Below are 15046 nucleotides of genomic sequence, written 5' to 3'. Positions count from 1 at the left end.
TACCTTTGTACAGCAGGCTGGTTTCTACACCCCCTCACAAACCCCCATTCAGATATGCAACAGTTCAAGGAAAGGTTCCATCCCTGCCAATATGCTCAAGGTATGAACCATGGTCATTGAGGGTTGTGACCTTGAGAGTGTCCCAAGTCCAGAGAGAGGGGTCTGAGGCAGTACATTTCACCCCCTAGGACTGAGGCTCCCTACCCATATATCAGACGAAGGCTGGGCAACAATGTTCTGCCTCCATTGTTGGAGGTAAAGGTAAAGGGAACCCTGAACGTTAGGTCCAGTCGCGGATGACTCTGGGGTTGCAGCACTCATCTTGCTTTATTGGCCGAGGGAGCCGGCGTACAGCTTCCGGGTCATGTGGCCAGCATGACTAAGCCGCTTCTGGTGAACCAGAGCAGCACATGGAAACACCGTTTACCTTCCTGCCGGAGCAGTACCTATTTATCTACTTGCACTTGATGTGCTTTTGAACTGCTAGGTTGGCAGGAGCAGGGACCGAACAACGGGAGCTCACTCCGTCTCAGGGATTCGAACCGCCGACCTTCTGATTGGCAAGCCCTAGGCTCTGTGGTTTAGACCACAGCGCCACCCACATCCCTATTGTTGGAGGTAGTATGCCTCTGAATGAATACCAGTTGCTGGAAACTACAGGAGAGGAGAGTTGCCGTGGAATCACTTCCCACTGGGACAACTGGTTGGCTACTGTGAGGGGAGGATGCCAGACTAGATGGGCAAATCGCCTGATGCAACAGCAGGACCAGTCAGATAGCTCAGTTGCTCACAGTGTGGTGCTGATGATAATGCCAAGGTTGCAGATTCGATCCCTGTATAGGAGAGCTGCATATTTCTGCATTGCAGGGGGTTGGGCAAGATGATCTTCAGGGTTCCCTTCCAACGCTATGATTCTAGTGTCCCCATGTCCATCTATTCCAAGATCGAAGCAGATGCTTCCAGGATTGAACATGGCATCCCTCCCCCATGTTTCTGAGATTCAATGGCAGACTGCCTATGTACCTGGAGGTTTAATTCCTATAACAGCAGAGAGGAGCCTGAAAGCAACCTCACTGTATCACATCCATAGTCCACCTAGGCCAAGGACAAAGCTGGACTAAGACTTTCATCCTCCTTGACTGTTATCCATACAGGCTGATGGGAGTTGTTGTCTAGCACCATTCTGGATGTGGGCTGCTGGCAAGATCCAGCAGGCTTTTCTTAGGTCCTTACCAGCCAGCCCAAGAAACTGGCTTTCAGCAGCCTACTGCCACCAAAATCAGGCAGGTTCCACACTCTCCCCGTGATCTGATAGAGCCTGATCCTTGATATCTAATCCCTTTCAAAGCCACCTACCCTATAGCCCATTCCACATGTTGTTTAGTTGTGTCTGACTCTTCGTGACCCCATGGACCAGAGCACACCAGGCACTCCTGTCTTCCACCGCCTCCCGCAGTTTGGTCAAACTCATGCTGGTAGCTTCAAGAACACTGTCCAACCATCTCGTCCTCTGTGGTCCCCTTCTCCTTGTGCCCTCAATCTTTCCCAACTTCAGGGTCTTTTCCAGAGAGTCTTCTTTTCTCATGAGGTGGCCAAAGTATTGGAGCCTCAGCTTCAGGATCTGTCCTTCCAGTGAGCACTCAGGGCTGATTTCCTTCAGAATGGATAGGTTTGATATTTTTGTAATCCATGGGACTTCAAGAGTCTCCTCCAGCACCTTAATTCAAAAGCATCAATTCTTCAGCGATCAGCCTTCTTTATGGTCCAGCTCTCACTTCCATACATTACTAGTGGGAAAACCATAGCTTTAACTATACTGTACTGACCTTTGTTGGCAAGGTGATGTCTCTGCTTTTTAAGATGCTGTCTAGGTTAGTCCCCATTCCACATACAAACCCACATCTCCTCCCCCCGCTCTCTTCACGGAGAACTGTCCCTCTGTTTAGTCAAATTTCCAAGTTCTCCCAACTCCATCGCGGGCATTACCTTCCAATGCCACTCTGTTACAGCTGACCAGTTCAGTGCCTGGGAGGAGGAGGAGAAGCAGCCTCATATCTCTGGAAAAAAGGCCCCCAATGCTTTAATGCGTTGCTGAGCACACCGGTCCCCAGCTGAGCTGTAAATGACTTTTTTTTTCTTTCCATTTTCCGAGGCCAGCCGCCCTGTCTGTTTGGAATTCCCGGACCACCTCACCGACGTGAGCCCTCTCATTCCGCCCGGGCTGCATTACTAGATTAAAACGCATATCAACGATTACGCGATTGGTTTTTCTGTCTGCGGCTTCACGCCACCAAACCTTAAACTATGTTAAACTGTAATCAAAATTGGATGAAGGAGGGTGGTTTGTTTGTTTTTTTGGGAGGGTGAGTGTTGCTGCAAGGAGCGACAGATGGAGAAAAGGGAAGCCAAGATGAGTAGCAGGCGTAGGCGACTGGTTCTCTATGGATTTGTAGGGCCAGGGAGGACAATGCAATGGTGTGTCCACCCTAGCAATAGCTCTCCTGCCCTAGTCTTGAGATTTAAAAACATGATTTTGGCTGATGAGTGTGAGTATAGGAGAGAAGGGGTGCATTTTTATTCTGCAGAAATCTTCTTCCACCCACATCGCTTTCCCCCTCCCCCCTGCCCTGTTGCAAAGCTTTCATACAATTGCAGAGTTGGAAGGGACCCCACGGGTCATCTAGTCCAACCCCCAGCAATGCAGGAATCTCAACTAAAGTATCCATGACAGACGGCCACCCAACCTCTGCTTAGAAACAGCCAATGAAAGAGCATCCGCCACCTCTGTTAATGTCAGGAAGTTCTTCCTAATGTTCACTTGGAATCTCCTTTCTTGTTGTTTGAAGCTGTTGGTTCGAGTCCTGCCCTCCGGAACAGCAGAAAACAAACTTGCTCCATCTTCCATGTGACAGCTTTTTATTAACATTACTAACAACCCAAAAGGCTGGTAGCAGGGCATTACATCATACCATGTACAAAGCAAACATTTCCCCCCACCCCCCATTATTTAGAAAATATGCCTCATCATTATATATCAATGCATCCCTGTTTTCCGGGCTGGCGTGAAAGGTGAATGTTAAGCATCTAAGTCTGAAGCGCAGGAAATAAAATCCCACCAGATGACACAAAAGGATTGTCCAGCACCCTAGGAACTCACAGATGGTGTGCAGTTTTTCTGCAAAAGCCGAAGTCTGTAAATTCTTGCAGTTGCTCTCCTCTTTCTCATTTGGGGTTCAGTGATCTGTCCAGACAGTCTTGGAGAGAAACAGTATCTGGGGATGAGAAGCACAGCTAGGTTGTGTTTTGTGTTTTGCCTTTTTACTGCATTTCAAAAATAATAATTATTTTCGATCATCCTAGTTGCTCTGCCACCTTCTTTCCTCCGGTTTAAGGTATCATTTGCGTTTTGATGGGTTTGGCAGTGTCCTGTCATCAGAGTCCGAGAAGAATGACAGTCAAAGGGGGTGAGAACCACTGGACAGTTGTGCCACCTCCCTGGAAGAAGGGGGGGAGGTAAGCTAGGGGTGCCCACTAATTAATTTTTTTAACCAGAAAAGCAAGATGGCTTTATTTACTCTCTCCGAGAATAAGTTCTGATCTGGTCCAGCTGGTGAGCAAGGATAGAAAGCAATCATTGCAACATGGGGAGCGGCCTTATACTGAGCCAGATCATTGGGCCATAGAGCTCAGTATTTCCTACACTGACTGGCAGCAATGGCTTTCCAGGGTTTCAGGCAGTGGGATCTCCCAGCCCTCTCTGGAAATGCCAAGAAATGAATCTGGGACCTTCTGCAGGCAAAGTGGTTGCTCCACCACTGAGCTATGGACCTTCACCTAAAAATAATGCAAGGATCTAGTCTTCATAGAGACATGGAACTCTTGATCCATTTAGCTCAGTAGTGTCTAGGCTGACTCCGGGGTTTCAGATCTGACAACCACAGTCCTCCCTAGATATCTCAGGGATTGAGCTTGGGACCATTTATGTGTGTAGCAGGTGCTCTGCCACTGAGCTATGGCTTTCCCCCTAACAATAAAGTAAGATTCTGGTCTTCATGGCTCTGAATAAAGGGCAGATTTAAAAAGAGATATGGCAACTTGCCTCCTAGCAATCCAGTGGCCCATCTGGTCTAGCATCTTCTTACAACACTGGCCAACCTGTGGCTTATGGGAAACCAGCAAGCAGGATGTCGGCGATCCCTGATTTAAGCCATCAAATTTTGTGCCACTATTGCTGTTCTGTCCCCACTTGATGCCAGAATAGCGTACCTCTGAGAAGAAGCTTGCCACCATGATTTCTGAAATTCTCAGCCCAATGCTATATGTGTGTCTACTCTGGAGAAAGCCAAACTGAGCTCCGCGGGGCTTGCTTCTGAGCAGACGTGGATAGGAGCGAGTTATCCATCATGCCGTGTCGGAAGTAGTGCTTCCTTTTGTCTTGAGCTGTATACACACCGTCAAATTAAAGTACACATCCCTTGCAAAAATTAAAATTAAAAATAAATCCCGGGAACTGGAGTTTACCCCTCGCCAAACTACAAATCCCAGCACCCTTAGCAAACCACAGTTCCCGGGATTCTTTGGAGGGGAGGGTACGTGCAGAATTTGCTCATGGCATTCATTCAACCAAGCTGGGGTAGGGAATTCAGCCTGGTGCAAAATAAACAAACTGGCAAGGCTCGCATCTTCAGAGTTGGCGAACATCCCTTCCTGGTTAGGTCTGCCGTTCCACAGCACGAAAGATTTGGTGGGCTATCGAAGAGACCTTTAGGGGTGCAGGGATTAAGGCAGTCCAGATGGGACCATGAGGGGGAAAGCAGAAGAAAGGGAGAGTGGGGGGGGGAGAGCCACATTATCTTAAGATGTGCCTAACCCACACTCTCTGCCTGCCGCTAACCCCTTCCCCCCCCCACCTCCGAATCAACTGGCAATCCGATCTCCAGGTTAATAAATGCGCCTCCATGTCTGGGCTGGACGGCGAATCCTTCCAGACGGCACCAGGGTGCTTGGAGACAAGACAGCAGGTCCTTGGTGCGCCTCAAGAGTTCCATCAGAGCCTGGAGGGTCTTGGTGTGACCAATTTCTACCTAATCCTGTTGATTAATTTAACTTTAAGGGCCTCCCAGGAGTGCTGGAGGGGGGAGGTGTTGGAAGTCCAGCGGAGGGAGGGGAGAATGGGAGAAAATCTCTCCTCTTTTTGTGTGTTCGGCTATGAAATGGTAGTTTTAAAAAATGTGTGTGTAATTAGTGTGCAGAGAGTAGAGGAAGGGAGGCTCTGCAGGAAGCTGGGTTGGATCAGGCCAGTGGCCTGTTTAGTCATGGCATAGAAGGATAGCTGGAAGGGATTCCCAAGGATCATCTAGTCCAACACACACACACCCGCAATGCAAGAGTCCTGCTATGAGTGGGCTTGGACCACCAGCCTTCTGGTTAACAGCAAGGCACGCCGAGCCATTCCAGCATCTTGTTCCCACAGTGGCCAACCAGATGTCCATTATGGGAAATCCAAAAGTGAGACCCCAGCACAAGAGCCCTCTCCCTTCCTGCGTTTCCCTAACAGGTATTCCGAGGCATAAGTGCCTCTGAAAGTGAGGTGGGGGGACAGGACATAGCCTCCATGGCTAGTAGACATTGGCAGCCTTCTCCCCCTTCAGATATGTCCAATCCTCTTTTAAAGCCATCTAGCTTGGTGACTCGGGAAGCGGGTGGCGCTGTGGGTTAAACCACAGAGCCTAGGACTTGCCGATCAGAAGGTCAGCAGTTCAAATCCCCGCGATGGGGTGAGCTCCCATTGCTCGGTCCCTGCTCCTGCCAACCTAGCAGTTCAAAAGCACGTCAAAGTGCAAGTAGATAAATAGGTACCACTCTGGCAGGAAGGTAAACGGCGTTTCTGTGTGCTGCTCTGGTATGCCAGAAGTGGCTTAGTCATGCTTGCCACATGACCCAGAAGCTGTACGCCGGCTCCCTCGGCCAATAAAGCGAGATGAGCGCCGCAACCCCAGAGTCGGTCACGACTGGACCTAATGGTCCCTTTACCTTTAGCTTTAGCTTGGTGACCATCACTGCTTCCTGCAGAACTGAGTTCCATAGTTTAAATATGGGCTGTGTGAAGAGGTTCATCCTTTGGTCTGCCTTGAATCTTCTGTCATTCAGCTCCACTGGATATCCAAAAGTTCTACTGGTAGGAGAGAGGGAGTAGAAACATACACAACCCACATTCCCCACCTAATACGATACACCTCGGTCATGTGGACATTGGTTCCTCACGCCCTTATTTCAATAATGATGATGGGACTTGGTCCTCCACCACACCTGTGGAGTGCAGAATCAGGGTTGTATCCAGTGCTATTTTAGATCAGAGTAGACCAACTGGACATGACGAATGTAGATCCATTAATTTCAATGGCCCTGCAACTTGGTTGGATGCAACCCTAACTTTGGCCATTCAGGGGGAACTGGGAGGGTTGATTCGGGACAGATAAAAAAAGTCATTCTTTGAACTATGGAACTCATTGCTACAGGAGGCAGTGATAGCCAACAGCTTGGATGGCTTTCAAAGAGGATTGGACAAATTCATGGAGAAGGTGAAGACTATCAATTCTTACTAGCCATTATAGCTAGTAGTGGTCAGAGGCAAGAATGCTTTTGTATGCGAGGTGCTGTTGGGGAAACTGCTCTTGTGCTTGAATCCTGCTTGTGGACTTCCCATTGGGGCATTTGGTTGGCCACTGTGAGAACAGGAAGCTGGACTAGATGGGCCATTGGCCGGATCCAGCTGAAGGCTCTTATTCTGTTTGTATGTTGCCACACACCAGGATATGCCCCCCGAGGCACCTTCTACACCTTGTCTTACAGAAGGGTTGGCCATTGTTTCCACTATCGCTTCTTAATTTTGGGTCCAGCTTGGCCTGTGTTTTCATCCGCCTCCATCTCTCATTTTCGTCCCCCCACCAGGCAACCGGCTGGATGAAGGATCTGATGTTGAGTCAGAGCCCGACCTGCCTCTCAAGCGCAAGCAGCGCCGCAGCCGGACCACTTTCACAGCGGAGCAACTGGAGGAGCTGGAGAAAGCCTTTGAAAGGACCCATTACCCAGACATCTACACCCGAGAGGAGCTTGCTCAGAGGACCAAACTCACTGAGGCAAGAGTCCAGGTAAGGGATATTGTCTTTATTCGTTTACTAAATATATACCCCTCCCTCCCTATCCAACAAGCCAAGGGTGGCAAACAGATGCAGATATGCACTTCTAAAAAACAAAGTCAAAACATTCTAAAATCGATTCTAAAAGCATTGGAAATATCCTTCCATTGAATGATCACAGGGCAGCCAGAAATTGCCTTCTTCATCCGCCAAACCCCTGGAGAAACACAAATGTTTTTGCATTCTTCCTGGAATTTAATAAATGATGGGGACAGGTGCCCTTCACTAGGGAGGGCATTCCACAACCAAGGGAGCCACCACTGAAAGGCCCTTCTTGGTAATGGCACCCTCCCTGTGGAATTCCCCTCCCACCAGATGTCAGGGAGATAAAGAATTATAGAACTTTTAGAAAACATCTGAAAGCAGCTCTGCTCAGGGAAGTTTTTAATGTCTGAACTTTTATTATTTTTTATATTTTGCTGGAAGTCGCCCAGAGTGGCTGGGGAAACCCAACCAGATGGGCAGGGTATAAACAATAAAATTATTATTATTATTATTATTATTATTATTATTATTATTATTATTATCATCATCACCACCACCATCATCAAGAACACCTCAATGCAGCTTACAAAATGAGCCTCAAAGTGGTTTGTTGTTTTCAGTTAGGGTTGTAGCCAATGAAGCTTCACTCAGAGGAAACCCCCTGGAAATAAATGACCCTCGGTTAGTCATAATAATAATAATAATAATAATAATAATAATAATAATAATAATTTATTTATACTCCGTCCATCTGGCTGGGCTTCCCCAGCCACTCTGGGCAGCTTCCACCAAAATATTAAAATACCGTAATACATTGGCAATTCAATTCAATAGATCTACCCTGGGTAGGGCAAACATTGGAAAAGTCCCATGTGCTCGTTTTTGTACAAAGTGGCTTTTATTTGCAGCAAATAAGAGTATCGGGAAGTTGTGAATCGCTATCCCGGCTGGGTTGGGGGGCAGTACAAGAAGCGAAGTGTTAAATATGTGCTTTGGAACATGAGCAATTATAAAATCATAGAATTGTAGTCGAAAGGGACTCCCAAGCGCCAACTAGCCGAACCCCCGCAATGCAAGTATCACAGCTATACCAACATGTGGGGAACTCCTTCCACTGTGGCCTGCCGTGAGACCATTAAGTCCAGAAACGAAAAACTACCGTATTTTTTGCTCTATAATACTCACTTTTTCCTTCCTAAAAAGTAAGGGGAAATGTGTGTGCGTCTTATGGAGCGAATGCAAGCTGCGCAGCTATCCCAGAAGCCAGAACAGCAAGAGGGATTGCTGCTTTCGCTGCGCAGCGATCCCTCTTGCTGTTCTGGCTTCTGAGATTCAGAATATTTTTTTTCTTGTTTTCCTCCTCCAAATACTAAGTGCGTCTTATGGTCTGGTGCGTCTTATAGAGCAAAAATCAATCAATCACTGCAGAAGAGGATGGCCTTTAGGTCATGTGGGTCTCCATTGCACTGTGTGGGAAGGGGAGAGATGTCACAGTGAATATTTGGGATTCACGGCAAGTTGCTTGATCAGATGGAGCTGACCAAAGTCCCCCAAGTCGAGGGAGGGGAATTTCCTGCCTTTTCTGGGACTGCACCTGTCGGATGCAGCCTGGCATTATTTCTCCACCTCTCACTGCTCAGACTTTGGCTAATTTACGGAGAGCCTTTCCGAGAGCCAAAACAAACGGTGGGGTTTGAAGCGGCACCGTGATCCCATTGCAATTTGATAACCCCGCAGGGGATTCCCTGATGTATTGGGGATAAATCCCCTGCTCCACACTGTGTGCAAACACACATCAGCAGAAAGGCTAAGAAGTGTGAACAGATCAGGGAGTATAATAAAGTCTTCTGGGAAGAGGTGGGGGGCAAAGTCTACAACAAAGACACCAGTTGCTAGACTTTTCCTTGGAAAAATTTGAATTCTGCCTCCCTCCTTGAGGGCACAGTTAAAAGTCCAGGGGACCTTAGAGCTGAGAGGGTGTCCTGATTTTAATTCATTTTAGACCAGGGGTCAGCAAACATTTTCAGCAGGGGGCCGGTCCACTGTCCCTCAGAGCTTGTGAGGGGCTGGACTATATTTTGGAGAGAGAAAATGAACAAATTCCTATGCCCCGCAAATAACAAGATGCATTTTAAATTAAATCACACATTCTACTCATGCAAAATCACCAGGCAGGCTCCACAAATAACCCAGAGATGCATTTTAAATAAAAGAGCGCATTCTACTCATGTGAAAACACGCTGATTCCCGGACCGTCTGCAGGCTGGATTTAGAAGGCAATTGGGCCAGATCCGGCCCCCGGGCCTTAGTTTCCCTATCCATGTTTTAGACTTTTTCCCTATTTCTCATTTTTCTCCTTATTCAGTTCACCCCATTTTTTGCATTAGTTTGCATTTTTTTAAAAAGCAATAGGCACAAAAATCTGCATGCATGTTTTTGGCTTGCAAGACACATTTCCCCCCTCGGAAAGCACCCCCCTACCCCATTTCTTAATGAGTTGCTGTTCTGAACATGCTTCCTGATCGGAACAAGGCAATCCCAGAGCAGTAACTCATACAAAGAGACAATTCTGTGTGAGCAACCTCATCACATGGTAGGCACAGATGTGGAAGAAGATGTCCTCATCAGCCACCTGGTGCAGGTGACTGGAAGGAGGCAAATCTGAGCAGCAACTTGTACAGAGACACATTGGGAAGGCTCTCTAGAGAGTCCTTTTGCTGCAATCACTCGCACTGCAGAGACACTGCAAAATTACCCACCCCCAGTGGAGGCTGATTGGAATGAGAGCACTCCAGCAGAAACTTATGCAGAGAGGTGATGGGCACACTCCTCTGATGCCTGACCAATCTGTGTACTAGGAACTGATTGGAGCATCCATTCAGACCTTCCGCAGAGAGACAACAAGATTACTCGCCTCCTACACGAGCTGATTGGACAAAAGGCCAGGCCCAATCAGTAAATCATGCAGAGATGCATCAGGCAGACTCCTCTATTTTTGGTTTCTTAATAAAGATTTTTTAAAAATATATTTCCACACATAGTTGGGCTGTTGCTGGCTAAGTGCTACTGATTGAAGGCAAGCGCAACTGATGTTTCAGTTGTGAACATGCAGAGCCTTCAGTTGGATCAGGCAATGGCCCATCTAGTCCAGCATCCTGGTCTCACAGATGCCTGTGGGAAAGCCAGGAGCATGATTTGAACACAAGAGCACGCTCCCTTCCTGCTGTTTCTAGCAACTGATATTCAGAAGCATTGTTGCCTCCAGAGCAGAGCCATCCTGCTAGTAGCCAGTGATAGCCTTCTGGTTCATGAATTTGCCTAATCCTCCTTTCAAGCCTTCTAAATTGGTGGCCATCACTGGCTCCAGTGGGAGTGAGTTCCACAGGTTAACCCCGCATGACATGAAGAAGGACTGTCTTTTATCTGTCCTGAATCTTCCAACGCTTAGCTTCATCGGATGTGAGAGAGACGAATTCTCTCTGACCACTTTCCATGCCATGCGTGATATAAATGTCCACCATGTGGCCTCCTCCCCACCTCCTCTGTAAACTACAAAGCCCCAAATGCTGCAATGCTGCTTCCTCTCAGGGAAGTCTCTCTATCCCCTTGATCATTTGAATGCCCTTTTCTGAAACATTCCCAGCTCTACAATCTGTTTCCTCCTACCCAAAGAGTTTTGGCTGTCAGGGTGACGGGGCTAGACAGAATAATAGAATTGTAGGATTGTGGATTTGGAAAGGATCCCCAAGGATTATGTAATCCAGGCATGTCCAACTCCCAAGAGACTGTGATCTACTCACAGAATAAAAATACTGGCTGTGATCTACCCATTGTTCTTGACAGCCAAAGTTGTTGAGCTTTCTGATCTGCCACAGACGTCCAGTGATCTACCGGTAGATCACGATCTACCTCTTGAAGATGCCTGATCTAGTCCAACCTCCTGGCTAAAGAATCTCTGGCAGATGGTCTTCCAAGCTGTGCTTAAAAACTTCCATTGAAGGGGAGTCCACCAATTTCCAAGAAAAATCTGCTCAGCTGCCAAACAAGTCTTACTGACCAAAAGTTCTACTTAATGCTTAGTTGGAACCGTCTTTCTTCTGATTGGAATCCATTGGTTTTGGTCTTTAAAAAAAAAAACCATAAGCCAGATCTGATTAAAAGTTCTGGATTCTTTTTTAAAGAAACAAAGTGTCTGCTGGAACTGAATAGGCTTTGCTAGCCTCTACATCCAGTGCCAGGGACATGGATGGCGCTGTGGGTTAAACCACAGAGCTTAGGACTTGCCAATCAGAAGGTCGGCGGTTCGAATCCCCACGACGGGGTGAGCTCCCGTTACTCGGTCCCTGCTCCTGCCCACCTAGCAGTTCGAAAGCATGTCAAAGTGCAAGTAGATAAATAGGTACCACTCTGGTGGGAAGGTAAACGGTGTTTCCATGTGATGCCCTGGTTCGCCAGAAGCGGCTTAGTCATGCTGGCCACATGACCTGGAAGCTGTACGCTGGCTCCCTCGGCCAATAAAGCGAGATGAGCGCTACAACCGCAGAATCGGCCACAACTGGACCTAATAGTCAGGGGTCCCTTTACCTTTACAGCCAGTGCCAAGCTGGCCTACTGAATTTTTTTGGGGGGGGGATCTTTGCTACCGTTCTGTATTTTTATGGCTCCAGATTGTACGCTTTGGTTCCCATTTTTATTTAGAACTCATTTTGTGAATGCACGTTTAACTGGTCAAGTCTATCACCCTGGCAAGCCTGTAGGGCAGGCATCCCCAAACTCGGCCCTCCAGATGTTTTGGGACTACAATTCCCATCATCCCTGACCACTGGTTGGCTAGGGATGATGGGACTTGTAGTCCCAAAACAGCTGGAGGGATGAGTTTGAGGATGCCTGCTGTAGAGTTTAGAAAGGGGGGCATCCCACCCCACCCCCAGGCCCAATTTCTCACTCACCTGTGAACCTTTGGGAAGTCAATTGCTCTCAGACACAGCCTACCACACAGGGATGTCCTGAGAAAAAGAGGAGGGGAATGTCCCACGGTTGAACAACTCTTAACACCAGGAAGCTCTTCCTAAAGTTTAGTTGGAATCTCCTCTCTCGAAAGAGAGCGAGAAGGAAAAGATGGCACCCAAATCAAATCAAATACCTTTATTGGCATCACAGTATAAAACATTTCAAGTCACTGGGATAATTAAAAGGACAAGGGTGAAGCTGTTGAGGGTCATAAGGTCACACTGTGATAGTGGGCACTTAGATAGTTTGCTTTGCCCTATCTGTTCCCCAAAAGGATGGTTCGTTGGGAACCCTTTCTGGTAAAATTGTGGCTTAAAAACGAAGCTACTAAGGCAGTGATACCTTTGTCCCGATCTGCCAGGAGAAACCTCATTTGACGACTTCTCAGAGTTATAGGCCGGAGGTCCAACATTTTGCTCAGCATCAGTTGGCAAGGTCTGCTGTGTAAAGAGCAATCTAAGAGAATGTGGTCCAATGAATCAGGTATTCCTTGGTTGCAGGAACACAACCGGGCTTGATGTGGAGTAAAGTCGTACCTCGGTTTACAAACTTAATCCATTCCGGAAGTCTGTTCTTAAAGCGAAACCGTTCTTAAACCAGGGCGCACTTTCTCTAATGAGGCCTCCCACCGCTGGTGCCCATCCGCCATTCAGATTCCATTCTTAGACTGAGGTAAAGTTCACAAACTGGGACACTACTTCTGGTTTTGTGGAGTTCGTAAACCGAATTGTCCGTAAACAGGACTGTTCTTAAACCGAGGTACCACTGTACAGTGGTACCTCAGGTGACAGACACTTCAGGTTACAGACTCCGCTAACCCAGAAATAGTACCTCGGGTTAAGAACTTTGCTTCAGGATGAGAACAGAAATTGCACAGTGGCAGCACGGCAGCAGCGGGAGGCCCCATTAGCTAAAGTGGTACCTCAGGTTATGAACAGTTTCAGGTTAAGAACGGATCTGCAGAATGAATTAAGTTCTTAACCCAAGATACCACTGTATGTGAGAATCTGCAGAAGGGAAAGCATTTAATTTCGTGAGCATACAGCCTCTTCCATGGGAGGGGAGTTTTAGATCCTTTAGATATTCCGTAGGGTGTTGTGATACCTAAGGCCTCTGGAGAATAGGATCTCAGAGTATGAGCAACAAGCGCTGCCTTTCGTGGTTCTAGAGCCACTGCTTGATTATTTGGAATACAGTGGTACCTCAGTTTAAGAACAGCCCTGTTTACGAACTATTCGGTATAAGAACTCTGCAAAACCAGAAGTAGTGTTAGCAAATTTTACCTCGATCTACGAACGGAATATAATAAGAAGAAGAAGAAGAAGAAGAAGAAGAAGAAGAAGAAGAAGAAGAAGAAGAAGAAGAAGTTATTATTTGTACCCCGCCCATCTGGCTGGGTTTCCCCAGCCACTCTGGGCAGCTTCCCACAAAGACCAAAAATACACTAATATGTCATACATTAAAAACTTCCCTGAACAGGGCTGCCTTAAGATGTCTTCTGAATGTCAGGTAGTTGTTTATCTCTTTGACATCTAATGGGAGGGCATTCCACAGGGCAGGCGCCACTACCGAGAAGGCCCTCTGCCTGGTTCCCTGTAACTTGGCTTCTCGCAATGAGGGAACCACCAGAAGCGCTGGACCTCAGTGTCCGGGCAGAACTATGGGGGTGGAGATGCTCCTTCAGATATACTGGACCAAGGCCGTTTAGGGCTTTAAAGGTCAACACCAACACTTTGAATTGTGCTCGGAAACGTACTGGGAGCAATGTAGGTCTTTCAAGACTGGTGTTATATGGAATCCGAACAGTGGAAGGGCACAGGCAGCGGGAGGCCTCATTAGGGAAAGCGCACCTTAGTTTAAGAATGGCCTTCCAGAATGGTTTAAGTTTGTAAACCGAGGTACCACTGTATGTAACTTTCGTCACATGCTTCAAGGCTCTCGAGAGCAATGCCCAAACTACAGATTTTATCTTGAATTACTCCATACCAGAATGGCATCCCCTTTCTTTATCTGACAGCGGAGTTTGCAAACCCCCACCCCACCCCGGCTACCACCATCCAAGCCAATCCTCCAAGGCCCTTCGACCACTTCTGTTTTGCCAGAAGGCTCTCAGCAGCTGTTCCTCCACTTGCATTCTTGATGGGTTTCTCATTCCGTCAGGCTGGCACGACTGGTTTCTTCCCACCACTTCTAAGCCAGCCGCCTCTCTCCCTCCCACCCCACCACCCCCACTTGTAAAATTTTCTGCGTATCTGAGCAGATCTTTTTACTGGCTCTCGAGAGCTACAAATTTTGAGCCCGTCAAGTTCTTGATGAAGACGGGAGGGAAAAAGCCAGGGGGGGGGGCGGGGAAGCACCGCAAAAGCAATGTAGAACTTTGGGGAAGAAGAAAAAAATAAGTCTGCCAACCTTTTTTAAAAAAATTTTTAATCAAATTTCCAAAAGTTCCACGTAAAATTTATATACATATCATTGACTTCTCATCCCATTTTACTTCATGTTTTTCTTATCTCCCCCTTTGCTGCATCCTGCCTTCCCTTTTTTTAACATAGATGTAACTCAATAATCTTTAACTGTTCTGTTGTTCATAGTTCAAAACCTGCTCATGTCGTAGTATTTCTTCAAATCATCCGAAAAAGGTTTCCATTCTTCAAAAATGGAGATTCTCTTATTTTAGCTGTTAGCTTTGCTGATTCAACATAACCCATTGCTTTACTTATCCATTCTTTTCTTAGCGGGAACTTCTTCATCTTTCCATTTCTGAAAAGGTCTGGCAACATACCTTATTCATTTATTGTCTGTTTGTTACATTTATATCCCTCGCTGCGCGAAGCCAAGTTACAGGGAACCAG

The 15046-nt window shown here is 47.2% G+C and overlaps 1 protein-coding gene across 5 annotated transcripts in view; it reads left to right on the top strand.

Moving 5' to 3' along the window:
- Window positions 1–15046, top strand: part of PAX7 (paired box 7) — a 172372-nt gene that overhangs the window by 84279 nt on the left and 73047 nt on the right. For all 5 annotated transcript variants that reach the window (XM_083750251.1, XM_083750248.1, XM_083750250.1 and 2 more), the window contains one exon: window positions 6952–7151. In XM_083750251.1, the coding sequence (XP_083606377.1) occupies window positions 6952–7151 (200 nt within the window). The remainder of the gene's footprint in view (window positions 1–6951; window positions 7152–15046) is intronic.

This window comes from Podarcis gaigeae (assembly GCF_964106915.1).
Source record: "Podarcis gaigeae genome assembly, chromosome: 8".
Taxonomy (NCBI): Eukaryota; Metazoa; Chordata; class Lepidosauria; order Squamata; family Lacertidae; genus Podarcis; species Podarcis gaigeae.
Note: the sequence above shows the minus strand (reverse complement) of the source record. Positions and strands in the feature narration are given on the sequence as shown.